Raw genomic sequence first — 22,978 nt, 5'->3', positions numbered from 1 at the left:
GAATCCCAAAGATGATGCTCCTGCTGTCAATACCTGAGGCTGTCTTGGAGCTCCAGAGTTTTCCTGTTCCCACTGGTGTTTTTTGGCTCCTAACCCCCATCCTGGTGAGACTTGAGCCCTGCAGGACCAGGTTCCTGTTCCACTTGGGACTGAGTTGGACAGGGAACTCTCACTCTCTGAGATGCTACTGCTTAGAAACCATCGCTGCTCAGAGGGAAGGAAAAGTAGCTAGTGGGGAACCGTTTTGTCCTGACTACTGCCTGTATTTTATCAGCTGCACAGTTCTGAATCCATTTGCTTCATTTGTTTCTGAAATCAGCTGCATTGTTTTGCAAAGCAAGTTACCAGGGATAGACAAATTACCAAAATTTACTAAAAAGCATAAACCACCTGCGTACACAAACTCACTTTTCCTCTAAATAAAGGAACACCTGGCAGTGTCTGGCTTCCAGGGGTCTGCAAATGTTGTTCTTTAAATATTTCTTCATGTGCATGCAGACATTTGCGCATCGACCTCCCTAGAGCTGGGAACTCCAGGAGGGCAGGGATGGAGCACGGCGTCTAATTTTAGGTACAGAAATGTGAAAGATTGAGCTAAATGTGGCAAAGCCTCCAGTACAGCCTGAGGTGGGAAGTGACGCTCAGGAGAACCTCCTGAGGGGTTCTTGTGCCCCTGGATGGCTGAGGGCAAACAGGGAATTGCCTCAGGTCTGTATTATGGATAGGAAAATAAACGTTACCTGATTTCTTATCTACTAGTCCCTGACCTACACATTTGTTCTCAATTTAGATCCCTTTGTAGTAGGCCCACAGCAACTGGATTTGCCTCCTCTGCCCTGTTGGCTGCACTAAGCTCGAGTTTCTGCACACTTGCTGCTGCACATCTATGCACCCCGGGCTCCCGACCTTCCCCTCCCATCTCCTGCAGCATTTCAGCCCCCTCAGATGGTTTCCAGATCTGCCCACAATAATCTCCTGGAGACAAACATGTATCTGCAGGGCAGAGCTCCTGGCTGGAGCGGCTGTGCTTCTTCCCAGTGCAGCCGTGCCCCTCCCCAGTGGTCCATGGAGAAGGTGGAGCTGTTCTGGTGTTCTGGCTGTGGTGCCCCTGCCTCCTTAGCATGGACAGAGCCAGACAGAGATCCAGATATTGCACAGCTGCAGAGGGCACACACAGTTGGTGCAGAAGGCAGGCTGGTGGGAAGAGACTCTTCTGCAGGGACAGACAGGTGACTCCTAATCCCTCCCAAACTCTGTTCCTCATTCTACAAAGTGGCTGCCCAGGACAGCCACCACACAATGGAGCTGCTGCCCTCAGCTGTCAGAAAGACAACCCCACTGAAAAGTTCACATCAGACAAAATACTTCTGCTGGGCTGTCTCAGGTATCCTTGGGCTTGTGGAAGCACTTCAAGAGCAGGGAAGGCTGATGGAGGCACTTGCTGTGCTCCACAGTGCTGTTAAAGGTGTGCTTGCAGCACCTCCGAGGGAATTCTGGTGGATGCTTTTCAGATGGAGCCACGTTAAGTTCCCCAGAAGGAGCAAACCTCATCCTCTGTGAGCAGCACCATTCCCTGGACTACCCAGTAAGGCTTGAGGGGCTGGTTTGCAGTAAGGAGCCCCAGCGAGGAACAGGCACAGTGGGTGCTGTACCCAGGGTGACCCTCACCCCATCGCAGTCTCCTGGAATCACCTTCCTTGGAAACAATTGCTCACACCGTGCTCAGAGCTGAGTGGGGGAGTTGCACCCTGGGCATATGAGGGAAACACTCACACGGGTGTTTTCCCCACCTTGATAAGGGGCAGGACGTGCAGGGGACATGGGAGCACACACAGCCGGAGCTGGAGGAGCACGGGGAGCCAAGCAGTGCCCACGCAGGAGCCACCCCACAGCCTGCCCTCATTTGACTAGTGAGCACATGAACTTGGCTCCAGCGTGAGCCCTGTGTACAGAGCAGCCAGTCTCAGGGAAGCCAAGTCCCCTTCTCTGTGTCTCTGGCAGCCAACTACTCATTTCCAGTGCGACAGTCTGTTCCTAATTCGGCCTGTCGGGGGTTGTTGAAGGAAATAATGCAGCAATGTCCTCTCAGAGGGAGTCTCAGAAACGATATTCTAAGAGACAGAAGAAAATTAATGCAACAATGTGGTGTTTACCAGCCCCTGTCACTGCCCATGCCTGAAGGACTGACTATTAACACCTGGTCAATAAGATCTTTCTCTGCAGATTTTTTTTAAAAGGCATCAAGGATGATATTTAGGTGCATGAAAATAACCTGATTAGTATGATGTCTCCTTGAAACATTTCTGAAATGTGTGAAATGTTACTTTTACTGCAGGGTACTTTTCTTCACAAAGTGGAAATTGAAGTGCAGAACAACACAAAAAGCAGAGATCCTTACGACACGGAATAATGAGGCCATAAAACCAAACAATAAAGTTAAATAATTTACCATAAATATCGAAAGCTCTGAAATTATTCTCTACATTAACCGCCTATGTTTCAAATGATCTTTGCATTCACCATGTCACAGATGGCAACATCAGACAAGAGAGTCCTTGACAAAATCTCGCTGTAATTATTCTTTCCACAGCTGCAGTTATTTTAATGCCTTTTCAGTTAAGCTGAAAGAGACGCACACATTTTATAAATAAGGGCTTTTAACCAGTTTGACAATGAAGCATTTGAAACGTAGTGTGAAAAAAAAAAACAACCCAAAAACTTTCGCTGCATCTTGAAACCTGGGAGAGCAACTGTGAAGACTTGGAGCAGAAAGACAACCAGTCTTTCTACAGCAATACTTAGCAATTAAGACTAAAATTATGTTGATTTTGATGGTCTGAGATAGCTGTTACTGGCAACTTTCAGAGTTGCTCAGACACAATGCAACAATTAGGTTTATTTTGGCTGGCAGCTCAGAGGAGTCTTTTCTCCATTGAGAAACTGCCCCTCAAGGACAGGCAGGGACTGACTTCAGGAGGAAAATACAGCTTGGATGAGGTCAAGGTTACACACTGCTCAAGACCAAAGTGTCCAGCTGCAGTCCAAGTTTGGTTGGCTTTTCTTGCTTGTTTTTGGCTTTTTCCAAAGTGCTTTAAATCACTGTGGAGGGCACTTCTCCCCAAGGAGCACCACAAACCCATCTCCTCTCCTGCTCTGAAGGAATCTGGCCAGCTGGCTGACCGCAGGGGCTTGGCTGTGCTCTCTTGGCCAAGCTGGGACGCTGCGCACCCCCACTGGAGCTGCCCAAGAGAAAAAGGATGCGCCGCCCTGGGGCACCGTCTGCTCTCCTCAAACCCCCTTTCTCAGCCAGGTGACCAACACCTCCTTCCCCAGCCCTGTGGTCCTGCTCCCTCTCGCCCAGAATTCCCATTCTCTTCAGTGCACGGCTGCTGTCCCAGCTCAGCCCGGCCCTGCCACTGCAGTGATTCCACTCGGGACGTGGCTCTGAAAGCCCCGGCATACTTCAGCACGTAAATAAAAGCAGGCTCACTTTGGAGTGATCCTGCATTTTGTCATTCCCATTCGCTCAGAGGAGTTGGGGAGTTTGGGACGTATCGAACAGCACAGCTGAGGACTCCAACAGAGATGAAAACTTGAGCTGAAGCACCAAAATTTCAGTTCCCATGGGAGTTTGTGGAAATGTAGCCGAGTACAGCAGACAGTGGGGCTCTGGAGGATCTTCATTCCTGCTTCCAGCTCTCTGGAAAGCCTGCAGAACACCTCTCCCCTGAATCCATGTTTCAGGACCCTGAATGAGTGGCCGTATTTTTTAAAGCTCTGAGCACTCAACAGCTCTTGTGGAAAACAAAAGGAGCTGAATCCTCTGGAAGTGAAGTTTCCGTGCTCCCAGCAATTTGCAGCTGCTTCTCCTTCTCACCATAAGCTGTCGGTTAGTTTAAAAGAAATGTGTGGCGATGCAGCTAAAGCAGTGGGAGCTGTACTGGGAGGATATTTTCCCATTTAAACCAAATAAAGGAAAAATGAAAGAGCAGGAGATCGGTGGGAGGTTTTTCACTGTGGAATCCCGGCAAGCTTTGGTGTACAAAGAAGACATCGCAGTCTCCGAGGCTTGCGGACTGGGGAAGCCTGATTAATGGAGGTTATTGTCGGGGAGGCCTGGCTTTTATGCTCAACACTGAAAGGCACCAACCCTCAAAGTATTCAACATCACACAATAACAGATTGTATGGAGTTAGCCTCAGAAAACAAACGTGTTCTCTCTCTATAGGATTATAGTGCATCCATCAGTGGCTGGCATTAAATACCACCCAAGTGTTTGTAATTACCAATACATGAAATCTAAACATCATTTTAAAGCAGTTGGAACAACAAAAACCACACCGAGGTTTCTGTTTCCCTTTCACTTTGAAGCATCCTTCCTTTCCTAGCCAAAATCCCAGGGAACAGCTTCCTCTGGCCCATGGCTGGGAGGGAAGGGCTGCCACCCCGGGTTTCCCTTCTGCAGCCAATATGTGGCTGCGTCGGTCACCGCTCTCCGGACTGGCACCGTTCCCTGCCAAAACCTCCGTTGATCCTCTTATTAGACTTAGACTGCAAACTAAATACGACTGCAGAGCTGAGAGGGGAAAATGGGATTTTTATGAGACACTGTGCACTGGGTTCATGGGCAGCTCATAAACCGGGGCTGGCCTTGAAATCCCCTGCAAAACCCTAAGAGCTGCCACACACAGATCCCTCTGTACTTGTTTTATCAGTTCTCTGTAGGAGAAGTGTTTGGTTCGCTCTGGGGTTTGCTACCCCTGAGGGGCTGCACAGGCACCACAGTGAGGGCTTGGACAGTGACCCAGGGAGCAGAAGGATCTCTTATCCTGCCTTCCTTTCCCTGTACTGTAGGATCAGCCACACAATTAAGAGCTATATTTAAGCAGTTGGATAAACAAGCTCCACCCCTGAAAGATTCAAGCATTCCTCATTCCTCCCTGTGTTCCTTGGTTTTGAATCTCAGGCTGATAAATTAAAAGCAAAAAAATAACTTATACAAATTAATTTCATATCCTGCCATTGAGTGAGCACAAAGCTGTTGTCAATTCTGATTTCAAACAGAATTAAAGGGGGCTTGGATTATTATTTTTTATTTGAGAAAGGCAGAGCAGTCACTTGGTGGGATGGCAAGCAGCTGGCTGCAGACAGATGTCCGAGAGCTCTTCCATGGAGCCTGCCTGTGACAGCCTGGCACGGAGCAGGATTATCATACCAGCATGGTACTGTGTGCCAGATTTATGATTCCCAGCTGTGGGAGAGACCAGGGCAGAGCAGGGCAGACCATGTGCTGCTCAGACACCCAGCAGGGAGGCAGCAGTGCAGGATTTCCAGGGTTCCCACAAACATCAGGCAGTATTTCGGCCTTGGTGCACTTTCCAAGGCTGCTCCTCCACATCAGAACTTCTGGTCAAAGCTGGAGGGGGCCCCTGCAGGGAAGGGCCTGGTGCTGATTCCCATGGCAGCGATGAAGCCAGAGCTGCTGTGATGGGCAGCTGCTTCTGAAGAGCACCCTAGACCTTGCAGTGACATTCCAGTCCTGGGGAGCTCTGGAATCCAGAAGCGGAAACTAAACATGGCCCAACCTCTCTCCCAGAGCATCCCGGGACTGAAGCCAACCCATATGGAGTAGGAGCGATCCCCAAGGCCTGAGAGCCCTCTTGGGTCATCACCCTGCTGATCCAGCCCCACACAGACCCAGCTCCAAATGGACCAGCCCCACACACACCCTGCCCCACAGGGACCGGCCTCACAGGGACCGGCCTCACAGGGACCGGCCTCACACAGACTCGGCCTCACACAGACCCAGCCCCACACACACCCAGCCCCACACACACCCAGCCCCACACACACCCAGCCCCACACAGACCCAGCCCCACAGGGACCGGCCTCACAGGGACCGGCCTCACACAGACTCGGCCTCACACAGACTCGGCCTCACATAGACCCAGCCCCGAATGGACCAGCCCCACACACACCCAGCCCCACACAGACCCAGCCCCACACAGACCCTGCCCCACACAGACCCAGCCCCACACACACCCAGCCCCACACACACCCAGCCCCACACAGACCCTGCCCCACACAGACCCAGCCCCACACACACCCAGCCCCACACAGACCCAGCCCCACACACACCCTGCCCCACACAGACCCAGCCACACACACACCCAGCCCCACACAGACCCAGCCCCACACAGACCCTGCCCCACACAGACCCTGCCCCACACACACCCTGCCCCACACAGACCCAGCCCCACACACACCCAGCCCCACACACACCCAGCCCCACACAGACCCTGCCCCACACAGACCCAGCCCCACACACACCCAGCCCCACACAGACCCAGCCCCACACACACCCTGCCCCACACAGACCCAGCCACACACACACCCAGCCCCACACAGACCCAGCCCCACACACACCCTGCCCCACACAGACCCAGCCCCACACACACCCTGCCCCACACAGACCCAGCCCCACACACACCCAGCCCCACACACACCCAGCCCCACACACACCCTGCCCCACACAGACCCAGCCCCACACACACCCAGCCCCACACAGACCCAGCCCCACACAGACCCAGCCACACACACACCCAGCCCCACACACACCCAGCCCCACACAGACCCAGCCACACACACACCCAGCCCCACACAGACCCAGCCCCACACACACCCAGCCCCACACACACCCAGCCCCACACAGACCCAGCCCCACACACACCCAGCCCCACACACACCCTGCCCCACACAGACCCAGCCCCACACACACCCTGCCCCACACAGACCCAGCCCCACACACACCCAGCCCCACACACACCCAGCCCCACACACACCCAGCCCCACACACACCCTGCCCCACACAGACCCTGCCCCACACACACCCAGCCCCACGCAGACCCTGCCTCACAGGGACCAGCCTCACACAGACTCGGCCTCACACAGACTCAGCCTCACATAGACCCAGCCCCGAATGGACCAGCCCCACACAGACCCAGCCCCACACAGACCCAGCCCCACACAGACCCTGCCCCACACAGACCCAGCCCCACACACACCCAGCCCCACACAGACCCAGGGACCGGCTCCACGCTGCCACCGTGTCATTCCTGGATGCGTTTGGCACCCGCTGACAGGCAAAATCCTGCATCGTGTGGGTCTGGCTGAGGAGCCAAACCATCGGGAGCTTATTACAGCCTCCCTTTTAATTAAGTGTCTCAAATAGGATGTAATTGCGATGTAATAGCACACGCTATTGTACATTAGTTAAATACGAAGGGATTATTAAGAGTATGTTTTAAAGGCTTTCCAGTCCCAGATTGAGTAAACAGTTGCTAAATTTCGATAAATAACTTCTAAAATCTACATTAAATAAGCAGTTAAGTGTATTTAGGATATTCTCATTTTTCCCAGAATTGCTCCAGTCAGAGAGGCCCGGGTTATAATCTCAGTATTTCACTGGTAATAGGGTTGTGCCTGCTCATATCTGTTTGTTCTGCCTCAAAGATCCTGCTGGGTGTGGCAAGCTCGGCTACTGACATCTGCAGGCTTTAAACCGTTCCCATTCCCACAGCCCAGAGAAGCTGGGAGTATGCTCAGCCCTATTTTACAAGTACGGAATTAAGGCACAGAAGAGCAAAGTCATTTGTTCAAAGTCATGCAGGGAGTCTGTAATAGAGCAGAACAGGAGCCAACAATAGATCAAAAAATATTTCTCTAAAAATAAGGCTTTGAAAATCCATAAAGGAAATGTGGCTCTAACAAACTCCTCTGTTACGATCAAAAATGCAATTAGTCATTACTGACTTTGATAATGAAAGTACAAACATTCCATGACCCCCAAAACCTAACAAACATCTCCATCCATTTGCTACTTGTTCCCAGGGAATGCCAGCTGGAATGACAACGGTGGATGAGCACCACTGAGTCATCCTTGGAGGCATCTTTTGCCTCTGTTGCACCAGGAAAGTCTGTCCAAGGTTGCACATCACAAAAAAGAGGTGTCATCACCCTGGAAGCCACGGCAAGGAATAATTTAGGGCTCCGTTAAACTTTGTAAGGCTGATTTTGAGCTCCCTGCTGCTCCCTGCAGCTGCGGTGTTCCTGCTGTGAATGACCAGAGCATCCCGAGGAGGGAGTGGGTAAAAGCGGCTGTCCTGTAAAGTGGCACGGAGGCACCCATGGCATTTGGGGGACAGGACATAACGGGTGGCACAGCTGAGCTCAGGCTGACAGGGTGGGAGCAGGAGCAGGGATGGCTGCACCGGAGGCTCTGGGCACAGGAACCCCTCAGTGATGCGGGGCTGGAAAAGCCTCTGTGTGCCGGGGGCTGGGACAGCTGGACTACCCCGGAGGGTGTCCAGGACAGCTCAGCGCTGGCAACCAGCCCTGGGCGATGGGACTCCTGGCAGGCTCAGGGCACTGAGCCCCTGCACCAGCCAGCCCTTCTGGGGAGACTAAAACCTCGCCAAAATCTTGCCCCTGCTCCCACATTCTTGCCTGGAGCTTCCTGCTCCTGTTCTCCCCCTGTAGAGCAGCCTGAACCGAAATGCTCCTTTCTGAAGTGTCACCTCCAGTGCTCCACACTGTTGAACAGGTAACACTAGTGAAGAAGCCAAGAAGTCGGAACTCTTCAAGCAGGTGCTCTGAAAAATTAATGAGAAGCTGCAGAAGAACATAAATAATCCGTGCTCTCCATTAGAGGTAGTTAGCACCATTACAGCGATCCGGGGAAAACCTGCCCAGACACCACCAGCCATTCTCCTCTGGAATCACTGTCCTGTAGATTTTGACAGCTGGAATCAAAGGACAGTTAACCCTTTAACACCCGGGCTATTTTGAAATAATTATTGTTATTATAAATCAAAAGTGACGGCTTAACTGGTCACAGAAATGGATATATATAAACCAAAATGAAGCTGCATGGCCTCGGAGGAAAAATCATTAGCTCCCTGGTGGGTTTACAAGTAATTTGCCAGCAATAAAAATGCAAAAACACATTTTGGTGTGCAATGATCATAAATAATCCTTGGACAAGAATTCTTTCTAGGACTCACAAGTCCACTCCCTTAATGGCAAGTTTTATTACCCTGATTTCCCTGTGTTCTGTTACAAAATGTTGCTGTCAGAACAATTTACGAATTACAGTCCTGTTGGTATCAACTTCCATAATTCATATGGAAATTGGTTTCCCCACAAACACTCACAAAGCACAAAGAGTCGTGTAAGCACATGGAATGACCTTAATAACACAGTCAGAATATAGAGACCAGGTGCCTGGGCCAGCACTAAATATCGATGGTCACCAGGCTGGGGGGAAACTTCCGTGTAAACTCCTTTGCCTGTGGTGGTGAGGTCAGTGTGGGTGATCAGTGTCACCACTGCTGTCACCCAGCCTGGTGGCATCTCACAGCATCTTTAGGAAGCCAGGAACATTCTGAGGATTCTGTTCCCAAGCACTGGTGATAAGCAAAAATCCCATCCAGCTGCTGAGGAAACTCTGAATTTTCTTAAAATTCAGAATTTTCTTAAAATACCAGGAAGTACAGCTTGTTCAGGATTTCAACTGTGATCATCTCTTCCCTCTTTTGAGGCCTGGGGATGAGGAGGGGAGTTCAGCATCTGAGATGAAAGTCATAGAGGGAGTGGCTGTGCCAGGGGCCCAGGGCTGATGTTTAGGGAGCACTCCAGGGCAGGTCACACCTGCCAGGTTCAGCCCTGAGGAAGGATCATGGGGTTTGGTTGTGGCTCATCCATAAGGATGAGTTGTTTCTTCACACCAAGCCTCTGTGTGTGATCCTTGGAGTAAGAGAGAGAAGGAAAGTGAGTGACAGTCAACTAGGTGCGAATTGCCTCCGAAATATTCTAAAAGTAAATGCAAATCCATGGTGTAAAGAGGGGGGATCTGCAGCTCAGGCTGGATTCCGGGTGCTGTGTGCCATTGCTCTTCCTCCAGCTGGAGGAAATGGATCCAGCAATTGAAATTGCCACATTTCATAGATGAAGTTACACTGCAGAAGAGAAAACGTTCCTCAAATAGAAACCACTGCATTAATATCTAAGAAAATTAAGTGAAGATGGCTCTAACTATTTTTTTAACTGATCCTTTGTAGATAGATGGGCACACATCCAAAGTCAGTTCTGGCTATTGGAATACACCACAGGGTAGAAAGTAGCTGCTCAAAGAATTGAACATTCCCTGTATTCAACACTTCATTTGAAATTTTAACCTAAAGGGAATTTGGTAAACTGTGCAGGGGCAAGCCCTACATTTCAAAAAATATTATTGGCTTTATCTAAGATCTTGCAACACCCATTCCGGACAACCCTTTCGCTGTGATGTAGATGAATAGGAAAGAAAACTACAGATCCTGTTTCCATTCAAATATTGTGAGCCAAGATGAGACGCCACCCTGAAGCAAAACATCCAGGGTCTTGCTTTGAATTTCGTCTAAGCGAAGATGACAAAAATTGCTTTTGCAGAAATAAAAATTCGCAAGAAGAAAAGTGCATAAAATGAGGAAGAAAATGGTTTTCTTTCCCTATAAAGGAAGAGCAGGTCTTTAAGATTTTATAGACCAGAGATTTAAACCAAGAACCTCCTTTTTACAGGTCCCTGGTTCAGCTTAAAATGGTAATGGGCATTACTGCTGAAACAAATGGCACCAGTGATGCCACCTGGAGCTGCAGGAGGTGCTGGGATGTGCAGAACCGTTTGGATGGGAGGGACATGGGTTCAGAGGATTCTCCTGCAGCTTCCTCTCCCCTCCTCCCATCCCAGGGACATTCTGGAGAGCTGCAGGACACCGGCCATAAGCTCCTGCTCCTGGGAACTCCAAGGGGCTCTGCCACATCGCGAGGTTTTCCATCTCAGTTAGGTTCTCAACTTCTGATGAGATGGTTCAAATCAGGAAAATCCTGTCTCTGTGCCAGACAGTTAAAACTGAAAGTAATTAAGGCAAAATCTTTTCCTGCACAGAAAGTACCGAACATGTGGCAATAGCAAAATCATCAGTGTTTCTGCCATCGTGAGCCCACAAAACAAATTGGATTTTGAATGAAGCACATGGAACAATGACCTTTGTATACAACTTATCTTGACCTCTGAAAGTAATGGCATTTTGTCTCCAATTCTACTGCTAATTGCAAATGCTGAATTCTGAATATTCACATTTGAGAGGGATTCATGGCTTGATTGTTTCAGACATCTAATAAGAGCAAACTGCCCCGAGAAGTTCCTCTCCTCATATGAACAGTGTTTGCTGAAGTTCCCAGACCTATTCTCGGAACAGTTTCCTGCGCAGCTCAAACTCCAGCAGCGAACACCCAGACTGTGGGAGGCTGCACTCAGGCTCCTCTTCCCCAGTTAACCACCCATAAGCTTCAGACTTGGCAACTGTGACTCCTCTTCCTTCCTCCTACGGTTCTTTCTCTAGCTCAGCCCTTTCCCAGCTCACGGAGGACAGACGCGTCATCTTCCATGCACCCCAGTCCTTGAGCTGCACAAGACCAATGTACCACCCAGGTGATGGGAAATCACATCACACCTGGGCTGAGCCCCCTCCACTGGGCCTGGACAGAGCTCTGAACCAGGGCAGAGATCCCAAAGCACATTAAGAGCAGTTAAAGCAGCCAATAATGCAGCGCAGAGCAGAGACCAGGGCACAAGTGACCTGAAGCATGATTTGCAGTGAATGTCTTTTCCTCTCATAAATAGGAGAGACACAGTGGGACGATTATCCGCCCAGATTTATCTCCTCAGCTCCGTGTATATCCTTCTGCGCTTAAAAATGTCTCAGTGCCCTTTGCGTTATTGCATTGCCCTTTACATTCATAGCGCATAAACCTCTCAAGTACCGTAAAACTTACAAGGTGTAATATAACGTCGGGGGTTTCTTTTACACACCATAAACAAAAGTCACTGGAAAAGGAGCACAGAAAGGGAGACATTACTTGGCCTGACAACAGTGCAGGAGGAACATATATATACAAGTATACATATATACACTTAAAATCCTGAGCTGGATTGATTATCTGGCATTGATGGATCACCTGAATGTATTACATAGATAAGGAGATTGATTATTCAATAAATCGCTGTCTGCACTAAGAATCCAGCATTAAAAAAGAAAGAGAAAATATTATAAATCTGTCTCACACAGGCAAAGAAAAAGCTTAAGCTTTTAAAGTTAATCATGATGTACCTCTTGCTGCACATCCAATCAAAGGACATCATCCTAGAGTTCTGCAGTGCTAAAGGACTGGTGTCTTTCCCAAGGCTCTCCCTCGTGTGGCCAAGGGGCTGTTTCTGCGGAGCGCAGCGTGCCAGCAGTGGGCAGGGTGATCTGACAGACCTCCAGGGATACATCAGCCCCATCCCTGGAGGTGTCCAAGGCCAGGCTGGACAGGGCTTAGATCAACCTGGTCTAGTGGAAAATGTCCCTGCCCATGGCAGGGGGGTGGAATGAGATGAGCTTTGATGTCCCTTCCAACCCAAACCATTCTGGGATTCTATGACATCCAGCCTTGTATCCTCTACTGAGCAGGTGCTGTGGCTGTTTGCTCCATTCAGAACAAAATCCACCCTGCTCCCAAGACAAAACTTCTGCTGCAGCCAGGAAAAAGCCCCCTCAGCCCATGTGCCCAGGCAGGCATGGTGTCTCACAGGGGGTGGAATTTAAAATCACTGCTGTGACTTCGCTCAGAGTGCTTTGAATTCACTGCAAAACTAACCAACAAGTCTAACACTTCAGTCCCAATAGACAGCCATAACTCAGCTAAATTTGTGGGTTATACCAGATTTTATTTACTGCTTCCTCCTGGGAGAAAAGTACGAGCTGACAGCCGTCTATTCATTAGAGTGGGGGGAAGTCGCCCACGGCGATGCTGGTTCTCTCACCGTACACTTCCACGTCTCTAATCGAGTTTGGATTCTGCAGTACCAGCTCTGTTATTTTGGGAATGACGTACGTTCTTACTCACCTGGGAGCTGGTGAGTTCAGAGATCTGGTCTGTTCACCTCCAAGTCCCCAGTCTGAACAAAAGACATGCTGTAGCCATCAGGTGTCATTACCAGCTGATGAGTGCCCAGTGGCCTCTGTCAGAGCAGTCAATGGCCTCATCCCAGTCCTTACTGGAGGTAGGAACCACCATTTCCACCGATCTGCTACAGGGACACCACTGCTACTCCTAAAGCTGCTGCTTGCAAGAGCCAAGGAAGAAATTGAAGTCTGTCTCAAAAGCCTGTTTAACAGTGAGTGCTCTAGTCCCAGGGGAGCTGGGTACCCCTCAGAGGGGATCCCCAGTGCCATTTCCAGAATGATGAGCAAAGTGCAAGGCCCAAATTCAAGCACTTATCTGAACACTTATGTAATTTTAAGTCTTTGTTTTGTGCCTTTGGTATTAGCTGGTTTATCTGTCTGCTTAAAAACTTCTCTGAACACACTCACATGATCCATGCCTTTGGAAGCCCAGTCCTTCCTGCTGCTTTCCAGGTCACGCTGCTGTGCTGAATGTCCCAGGCACAACAAGCTGATACAGAATGTGCCAGTTGCTCCCTTACTACTTCCCAGTTCTGATTTTTATTCTATGAATCTGAGAGCACAGAGAGGTGCTGCTTGTTGGCTGGGGCACAGCAAAAAAGCCAAAGTCTAACGAGGTCCCTGGACTGAAATATTAAATAATACAGATACAGTGTGGTGGCCGTTCTCACCAACGGCTGGTGTCTGCTTCCCTCTCTTCCTGCCGGTGCTGCAGAGCTGAGCAGTGTGGGGGAAGCTCAGAGCAGCGCTGGGGTTGCCTCTGACGCAGGGGTACCCCACGCTCTCCTCAGCCGTTTGCAGCTGAACGACGTTTCCCTGATGATCCTCCCTGCCAGAAATAACAGAGCAGTCACATCCCTATTTGTGTATTCATGCTCAGTGTCTCACTGCAGATTAAAAGCACAAGGACCCAGGTAACGCTGACATGGTGAGAGTCTCATAGTGCAAAACTGAGCAGTGAAGCTGTGGGTTCCCTGGGGGCAGCACAGCGAGGGGGTGAGAGGAGGCAGAAGGGGTTAACAAAGGCAACCACAAAGAAAAGCTGGTGGAGGAGCAAAGACAAAGCAATGAGCTGAGCTCTCCACCTGCTTTAAGAGCTCTCGATTGTGCTAAGGACCTGCATCTATTTTAGTCTTTATTACAAGTGGTAAATGGCAGCACATTATCCCTGTTTTCGCTGTTAATAACACAAATCAATGTATCAATGCATGAACCCCCATCCCATCTGAATCCCCTCTGCATCAGCCCAAACTGCAGCAATCCCTGCCTGGCAAACGGAGCTGGAATATCCAAGAGGCACAGCTCTCCTGTTCCACATCTATTCCCTCCAGCAGCACCGCCGTAGAGCAGTTCTTATCCTCTCTTTCAGCCCTCAGTTCTTCTCAGTATTTGCCTCTATCCCACCTCGCCCATGGTTCTGGTGCTTTCAACTCGCTATCTGCCTTTCCCAGAGACTTTTACGCCCGTCTTCTGGTGTGCAAAGGGAAAAGCATCGCGTTAAAGCTGCAGCCAAAAGGAGGGGAAGGAGACGACGAAACTGGTGGAGGCGCACATTACACTGGATTAGGAGGCTTAATGCCGGCTACAAACAGCGCGCCGGGCGTGTTTGATACCGTGTCTCCACGAGAGACTCCAGCATCGCAGCTCTTCTGGCACAGCGGCGCCGTGCAAGTGCCGGGAGATCCGTGCTGGAGGCTGGGCCGGGAGGAGGGCGGCGGGAGCGCGGCGGGGCAGTGCCCTCTGCCGATGCGGGGCCCGGCTGGGCGCCAGCGGCATATCGCGACAGGCGGCAAAGCTGAACTTCCTTTAGGAGTGCTAGTTCCGTGAAATTGCTCCTCTGTACCCAAGGAGCACTTCGTTTTCCGGGAAAAAACGGACCCAGCTTTGCTGGAGACAGAATGGCTTTAGCGTCGCTCTGTGCGTGGCTGCGCCGTGCAGGCTTTACAGGAACCTTTTCCTTACATCAACCGCTGCTTAGTTTCATTAATAAAAACATCAGAGATGGAGAGATTAAGTTCATAGAGGTGGATTTGCACCTGCTGGTGATAAAACCAGACATGACACTGCAGCACAAGAGGCAGCTCCCATGCCACAGACGCATGTGTCTGTGTGTCCCAGTGTGTCTGTGTGTCCCGGTGTGTGTCAGTGTGTCCCAGTGTGTGTCTGTGTGTGCCCCAGGGTGTGTCAGTGTGCCCCAGTGTGTGTCTGTGTGTCCCGGTGTGTGTCAGTGTGCCCCAGTGTGTGTCTGTGTGTCCCGGTGTGTGTCAGTGTGCCCCGGTGTGTGTCAGTGTGCCCCGGTGTGTGCCAGTGTGTCCCAGGGTGTGTCAGTGTGTCCCGGTGTGTGTCAGTGTGTCCCAGGGTGTGTCAGTGTGCCCCGGTGTGTGTCAGTGTGCCCCGGTGTGTGTCAGTGTGTCCCAGGGTGTGTCTGTGTGTCCCAGTATGTGTCTGTGTGTGCCCCGGTGTGTGTCAGTGTGTCCCAGTGTGTGTCTGTGTGTCCCGGTGTGTGTCAGTGTGTCCCAGGGTGTGTCTGTGTGTCCCGGTGTGTGTCAGTGTGTCCCAGGGTGTGTCTGTGTGTCCCGGTGTGTGTCAGTGTGCCCCGGTGTGTGTCTGTGTGTCCCAGGGTGTGTCAGTGTGTCCCAGGGTGTGTCAGTGTGTCCCGGTGTGTGTCTGTGTGTCCCGGTGTGTGTCAGTGTGTCCCAGGGTGTGTCAGTGTGTCCCAGGGTGTGTCTGTGTGTCCCGGTGTGTGTCAGTGTGTCCCGGTGTGTGTCTGTGTGTCCCAGTGTGTGTCTGTGTGTCCCGGTGTGTGTCAGTGTGTCCCAGGGTGTGTCAGTGTGTCCCGGTGTGTGTCAGTGTGTCCCGGTGTGTGTCAGTGTGTCCCAGGGTGTGTCAGTGTGTCCCAGTGTGTGTCAGTGTGTCCCAAGGTGTGTCTGTGTGTCCCAGGGTGTGTCAGTGTGTCCCAGGGTGTGTCAGTGTGCCCCGGTGTGTGTCTGTGTGTCCCGGTGTGTGTCAGTGTGTCCCAGGGTGTGTCAGTGTGTCCCGGTGTGTGTCAGTGTGCCCCGGTGTGTGTCAGTGTGTCCCAGGGTGTGTCAGTGTGTCCCAGGGTGTGTCAGTGTGTGTCTGTGTGTCCCAGTGTGTGTCAGTGTGTCCCAGGGTGTGTCAGTGTGCCCCGGTGTGTGTCTGTGTGTCCCGGTGTGTGTCAGTGTGTCCCGGTGTGTGTCTGTGTGTCCCAGTGTGTGTCTGTGTGTCCCAGGGTGTGTCTGTGTGCCCCGGTGTGTGTCTGTGTGTCCCAGGGTGTGTCAGTGTGCCCCGGTGTGTGTCAGTGTGCCCCAGGGTGTGTCAGTGTGTCCCGGTGTGTGTCTGTGTGTGCCCCGGTGTGTGTCAGTGTGTCCCAGTGTGTGTCTGTGTGTCCCAGTGTGTGTCTGTGTGTCCCGGTGTGTGTCAGTGTGTCCCAGGGTGTGTCAGTGTGCCCCGGTGTGTGTCTGTGTGCCCCAGTGTGTGTCAGTGTGTCCCGGTGTGTGTCTGTGTGTCCCAGGATGTATCAGTGTGCCCCGGTGTGTGTCTGTGTGTCCTGGTGTGTGTCAGTGTGCCCCGGTGTGTGTCTGTGTGTCCCGGTGTGTGTCAGCGTGCCCCAGGGTGTGTCAGTGTGTCTCGGTGCCAAGTATGTGCATCCACCTCTCTCCGCGCACAACAAGCCCACCCAAGGCTCCTTCACCCCTCAAGCTGTGCACACACCCTGCTGCCTCCAGCCCGAGGGCTGTCCATGTGCCCCGAGGCAGCAGCCCAGCACTGAGCTGTCTGGTTTGGTGTCTCTCCTGCCTTGTGATAAATGAGAGTCTATTCTCTCCTGGTTTGTGGTTTGATCTTCATTTCCTGTATGATGTTCTCAAGAGAACGCCAAGATCAAATAATCGGACTATTCTGCGATAAAGAGTTAACATTGTTATTCAAATGTATTCAGAATTAATTACCACCAAACAATTTACACTGCCGCCCTCCTATCCTGCTGAAATTACCAGAATGTGTTATCTGACACACAAAACGTCTCATGACCTGAAATAACTTTATCAACCATTAAATGCTTGAGCAGTGGGTGCATGGTCACAGAAATGCCCAAGGGAATGCAGGAGAAGCTACAAGGGCAATAGAGTGATTTAAAAACACCCTGGTGTCATCCAACGCTGTGCCATCCTGCCAGCCTCCCCAAAGAACACTAGCTACTCTGGTCACCAGGCACAAGCTGAGCAGAAAAACCCTTGAGCTGCCTTTCTGAGGATTCCCACTCCAGCATTCATGTCCCCATGGCTGTGCAGCTCCCAGCCCCTGGGTGCTGCCTTTTCAGCCTGGAAAAGCCTGTTTCTGCCTTTATTTTTAAAAATACAACTTCATTTGCAGAGTGTGGGAAGGTGGTTTCAAAATAAAATTCCTGACAGGCATAATAAGCTTCAGAAAAGTCAGTCACATAGAGCAGGATAATTATCCACAGAATTTGTTTTCTATGTATTTATATAAAATAATCAATGATATTTTTCTCTCACAGACTCCAATTTGATTGTATTTTCTGTGTTACTTGCAAATCATACAAACAATCAATGCTCTGACCCCTTCTCTACACAAATACAGCTTAGAAAGACACTACAAGAAATAAAATCCGATAAATTCCTCATGCGGGATTGTTTGTTTAAAAGCTTTGCTGAAGACTGATCCTGCTCACAACGACTACAGAGATACAGCAGTGGGACTGTCAGACATGCTTGAGGCGGGATTATTGCCACAAATATCAGCAGGAATAGAACCTTAGCAAAAAAACTGGCACAAAAGTGGAGGAGATGCCTTTTAAAATATAGCAAGGAAAATGAACTCATTCCCTGGCCCAGCACACTCCTCCTGCAGAGGGGCAAGGGGAGCACACAGCTGGGGTTGGGATGACCCAAGGGCAGGGTGGGCTGGGACCCTCCTGTCCTCCTGCCCACGGCGGGGGCAGGCACCACATCAGCTGCACTCCTGGCAGCAGTAGGTGGCCAAGGGCAGTGATGGCAGCGGTGTCACCTTCTCAGCAGCACCTGAGTGCAAACCCACCCGGGAATCCCAACATCCAGCTTCCGCTGCCTGGCTGGTGTCGGGGGTCTGTCCTTTCCAATTTACTGATCTCAACCCATTGGCATCTGATCCGCACGTGTGTCTCGCTAACACATCATCCATCAAAATAGTCACTCGGAGTAATTTCTGAGGATGCTTCAGCAAAGCAGAGGTGCCTGGAATGGGTCTGCTGGAGCCGCCAGTCCTGCTCCACCTGCGCCACCGATTCCAGTCATCCCGCCCTGCTTTGTTAGGGACGGTGCCATCAGCTCTGCAAAATGGCATCAAGCTCTCGTCTGTCGCGTTGAAGGGTGCTACTACCGCTTTTTAATCCAAGTGAAAGGTTAGGCAAATGGGCTCTCTACGGTACCGTAATCACCTCGCTCTCACTGCTTCTAGATACGAGGGGCACGATATTGCAAGTACTCAGCTGCTCCGTGCAGCTCGTCATGCCAGGTGTAATCTCCCGGAGCTCAGCCGCAGTGAGGACTGGCGGCAGCGCAGGCTCCGTCACCGGGTGTAAACACGGGGCAACTCCTCACACCACTGCCCTTATCTGTCTCTATTCCGGAGTAACTCGGAGCCGAATTGAGCACTTGGAGCAGCTCTGGATGGTGTTTCTGATACGGCATTTTCAAATATTTAACAGATTGCGTAATAACCGAGCAGCTGTTGAATAAGCTTCAGCTACAAACTCCTGCTTTAAAAACCCATCCAGTAACAAGGCACAGATTTTCTTTGTACGAGTGCATGTATAGATTATGTTTAGATGTGTAGATTAAATATTTATATTTTACTGGTGAGAGAAAGCGCTTTTGGCTTTTCCTTCCCTTTCTTAGATATCTCTCCCTGTATTTATTTTAGTACTCAGCTTCACAGGGGAAAAAAAGAGAGCTTTGAGAAGTTACCTGCTTTCTCTCTGGTTTGATTTTCAGTGCTAAACCAATAGTTACTTAAGTTTTCTCCACTTCTTGGCATAACCTAATAATTAAAATAATTACTTGAAAGCCAGGGCAGCTTTGCACAAATTAATGCAGGGCAAGAAGCTGCAGTTTTTCAGTGGGCTGAAAAAGAGGTCACAAAATGATGCCAGCTTTAGCTGAGAGAGAAGGTAAACATAGATCTCCCTGCAGCCCCGATTAAAGCCCTTTTCTTATATTTTACTTTTCTTATTTTAATGATCAAGAAGGTAGCTCGATGAGGGGCTGACCGTTGTGGGATTTCTCAGCAGGTAAAGCGAGACCGTTCCTGTGGAAGGCACGGCAGTGCTGGCAGTGTGCTCCTGCAGCGGGCAGCCCTTCCTCCCTTCCTGCCCGCCTGCCTCCACCCCCCCCTGCCTGCCTCCATCCCTGCCTTCCTGCCTGCCCACCCGCCTGCCCGGTGAAGGGGAGCAGAGCTGCAGCAGACCCAAGTGCTTCCGTGGAGGGCTGGCAGCAGTCTCTGCCTTGAGGACTATGTCCTTTCGTGCAATTGCTTTGAGCCTTGCCTAGAAAATCCATTTTCAGGACAACTGAGGCACTGAGAGACTAAACATCTCCACAGAGCCCCAGGGACACTCCTGAGCCTGAATATCCGCCCCATGAGCCACGCGAGTATTCCCGGGAGTCTGAGCACCCGCCAGCCCCAGCGGCCTCAGCCCGTTCCCCCGCGAGCATCTGCCACAGCTGCAGCTGCCCCTCGCCCGCCTCCTCGGAGGGCCAGCCTGCCAGCAGCCGAGTCTGCCCACCAAGAATCAGGCCCGCTGCTGCCAAGCCGAAAGCAGGAGGAGCTGCCAGCCCAGCAGCCCAGCTGCGACAGCCCCCCCGCTCACGGTCACGATGGGGATCTGAGCCCTGGGACCTGTCGGGAAGGGAAACTCCGCCACAGCACTGCGGTGCTCTTGGTGGGAACAGGCTGGTGACAGACGAGGGGGGGCTCACACAGTAGGACGCCTCCTCTCCGCTCCTGCAGCGGGACTGGCGAAGCCCAGCGCGCCCTGTCAGCAGCAACGGAGCCTTCCTGGGAGTGGGTTTCTATCGCACAAAACATTTCCAGCTGTTCCAGGCGGAGGCTGAGCATACTAAGAAGCTTGGCTCTAGTGAAAGTTCATCAGCCGCTAGGGCCCAAGGCCCCGGAGGCAGATCCATTAACCTTTTCCACCAATATTTCTGGCACTAAGATGTGCACGGGACAACATCTGCCTGGAGCGCCCCATTCACAGAAGTCTGGGGGAGACCAGATGCTCACACTGCAGGAATCAGGCCCTTGTCCATGAGACACTCTGGGCCATGCAGCCACTCCAAGCCGTGTTGGAGGTGACAGTGTTTCACTTCAAAAAGCACCTGTCCCTCAGGACCAGCATTTTTCTCTTTCTGGCTTTCATATTGCTGCTGTGCAGTTGCACTGGGATAAGTAAGACCCATTTTTTCCAGTTTAAAATATTCACAAATCCATTCAGTTTTCACTGGTTTCTCTGAGTTAAAATTTGATCCCTGAAAAGGCAGGTAAACCCGTCCTTATAATTTTTAGTGGGCAGACAGCAAATCCCTAGGAATGTGTACCAATGGCAAAGTGCATGGGATGTAACAGAAATCAGTGCTGTTCTTTACATGACATGATTAAAACAAGTATCTCGTTTAATTAGAAAAAGAAAGATCGCAGACTCATTCCCAGGATGTTATCTGTGCAATTACTTTATGTAACATTATTAAAAATTAATTTTCCCCAGAACCTCAGCAATTTAATGAAACACGCCTGGTTCTAAGCAACAGCTGCAGTGGAGCCAGTCCACTGGCATCCTCCAGGCAGCGGGACTCGGTTCCGTGGGCCCCCCCGGGCTGTCTGTCCCTTGTGCCGGGCACATTCAGCCCTGGGTCAAAGCACCTCTGCACAGCACCCTATTGCAGCAGGCTCAACACCCCTCCTCACACCGGGTACCGCAGCCCTCCTCGTCACAAGCTCAGCATCCCCCCGCTCCGGGGGCTCGGCATCCCCCATCTCTGTGACCAAAAATCATCCTTCTCCAGGGAATCAACATCCCCCCTCTCTGGGTGCTCGGCATCCCTCGTCTTTGGGGGTTCAGCATCCTCCCTCTCCAGAGGAAAAGCATTCGTCCTCTCCGGGAGCAAAGCATTCCCCTTCTCCGGGGAATCAGCACCCCACTCTCCGGAGGTACAGCATTCTCCTCTCCTCGTCGCAAGGTGCGCAGCACCCCCATCGCACCGTGCCCGGGGCGGCTGCTCTCACCGAGAGCGCTGCCCGATCCGTTCTGGGGCACAGCCCCCGCCTCGCCGCGCCGCCGGCACCTTCCGCCCCGGCACCAGGCGAAGCGTCCCCAGCCCCGGCCAGGGCATCCTTCGCCGGGGGAACCTCCGCCCCGGCATCGGACAGCGCATCCCGCAGCCCCGGTACCGCATCCCCCGCCGCGGCCCCGGGGCAGCGCGTTCTCCGCCCCGGCCCCGAAGTTCTCCCGCCGCCGCCGGCCCTTACCGATCCGGATGACATGCGGCATCCCGTGCGAGCTCTGTCCCCAGAAGCCGCCGACCAAGAGCGCTGCCCAGTATTCCCAGAGGACGCGGCAAAGCGCCGGCCAGAGATGGGGCATCGTTGGGGAGGGCGCGGGCCGGCGCGGCCCTACGGCCCCAGGGGCAGCGGGGACGCGGGCGGCTGCTGCCCGGGGCTCAGGCGGAGCGGCCGCTCGGCGCCGGGGCCGGGCGGCTCATGGCACATCTTAGAGCGGCCGCGCCGGCCCGTCCCGCGGCAGCCGCGCCGAGCCCACAGCTCCGGCCGTTTATTCCGCGCCGGGCCGAGCCGAGCCGGGCCGAGCCGTGCGGTGCCGGTGCCGGTCGGGCGGCACCTGCGGAGCCGGGGCTGCCGGTGCGCCCCAGGAGCGGCTCTGTCCCCTCCTACCGCTGATGCGCGGCTCGCGCAAAGCCCCGGAGTGGAGCGTGCACACACCGACACACTCACACCCCCTGACACACACCCCCGACACACACCCCGACACACTGACACACCGCTGACACCCCGACACACAGCCCGGCACGCACCGGCACCCGCCCGCTCCCCCGGGGCGAGGGCAGCGCCGGCGGCGGGCGCGGGGCGGGAGGCGAAGGGGACCCTCGGCGGGCACCGCGGGGCGCGGGGCGGTGGCGCGGGGGTTCCGGGGGTCCCGGCAGCGCCGGGTGCTCCTGTTCCCTCTGCCCCCGACGGGCCCCTGTCCCGCAGATCGCGGGGTGCCCGGTGTCCCTCAAGCTCTCGGGGGTCCTTTACGACCCCAGGGTTCCCGGCGTCCCCGCCGGCGGACGCCGGGCAAGGCAGGATGGGGGTTTTGGGGCCGGGGCCGGGGCCGGGGCTGGGGCCGCTGCAGCAGCGGTACCGCGGCGGGCGCCCGGCCCGCGCTCCGCAGCCGGGAGTTTAATGACCTCGGTGACAGAGACAAAGGGCTGCCCGTGCCGCGGACCGGGAGCTGCTTTGTCAACGTGCTGGGCCAGGCTAGGGCGAATTTCTTTTTTTTCTCATTTAAATAATTTGATCTATTCCATCATTTCCAATCGTTCCCATTTGCCAGCTGTCTCCTAACTCCAGCGTGGAACAGCTGAAGAGCAAATCTTTAATTTTCTTACAAACATACTATTACTCTGTATCGGCTCATCTTTTAAATTTTCTTTGCCCGTCGCTTTCCCCAGCAGCAAGCTCGGCGTGCTCCGTGCTGGGAGAAATGCTGATTGCCGTCCTGCACTCTGCTCCAGAGACCCATCCCGGAGCAACCTCCGGGAGCCCCGGTGTGCGGATTGGGGAAGGAACACTGCAAGTCATTACTGGTCTACAGCTCAAAGAGAAGTTCCTGGGTGTTGCCTCTGCCAGCAGGCAGCGAG

The 22,978-nt window shown here is 52.6% G+C and overlaps 1 protein-coding gene across 1 annotated transcript in view; it reads right to left on the bottom strand.

Annotated features, from left to right (window-relative positions):
- GRIK3 (glutamate ionotropic receptor kainate type subunit 3) overlaps window positions 1-21,923 on the bottom strand; it is a 105,461-nt gene extending 83,538 nt beyond the window's left edge. Inside the window, exon 1 of the mRNA XM_032132384.1 lies at window positions 21,591-21,923. Coding sequence (XP_031988275.1) covers window positions 21,591-21,705 — 115 coding nt within the window. The 5' untranslated portion in view covers window positions 21,706-21,923. The remainder of the gene's footprint in view (window positions 1-21,590) is intronic.
- Between the last annotated feature and the right edge of the window lie 1,055 nt (window positions 21,924-22,978).

Source organism: Corvus moneduloides, chromosome 23 (genome assembly GCF_009650955.1).
Source record: "Corvus moneduloides isolate bCorMon1 chromosome 23, bCorMon1.pri, whole genome shotgun sequence".
NCBI lineage: Eukaryota > Metazoa > Chordata > Aves > Passeriformes > Corvidae > Corvus > Corvus moneduloides.
Note: the sequence above shows the minus strand (reverse complement) of the source record. Positions and strands in the feature narration are given on the sequence as shown.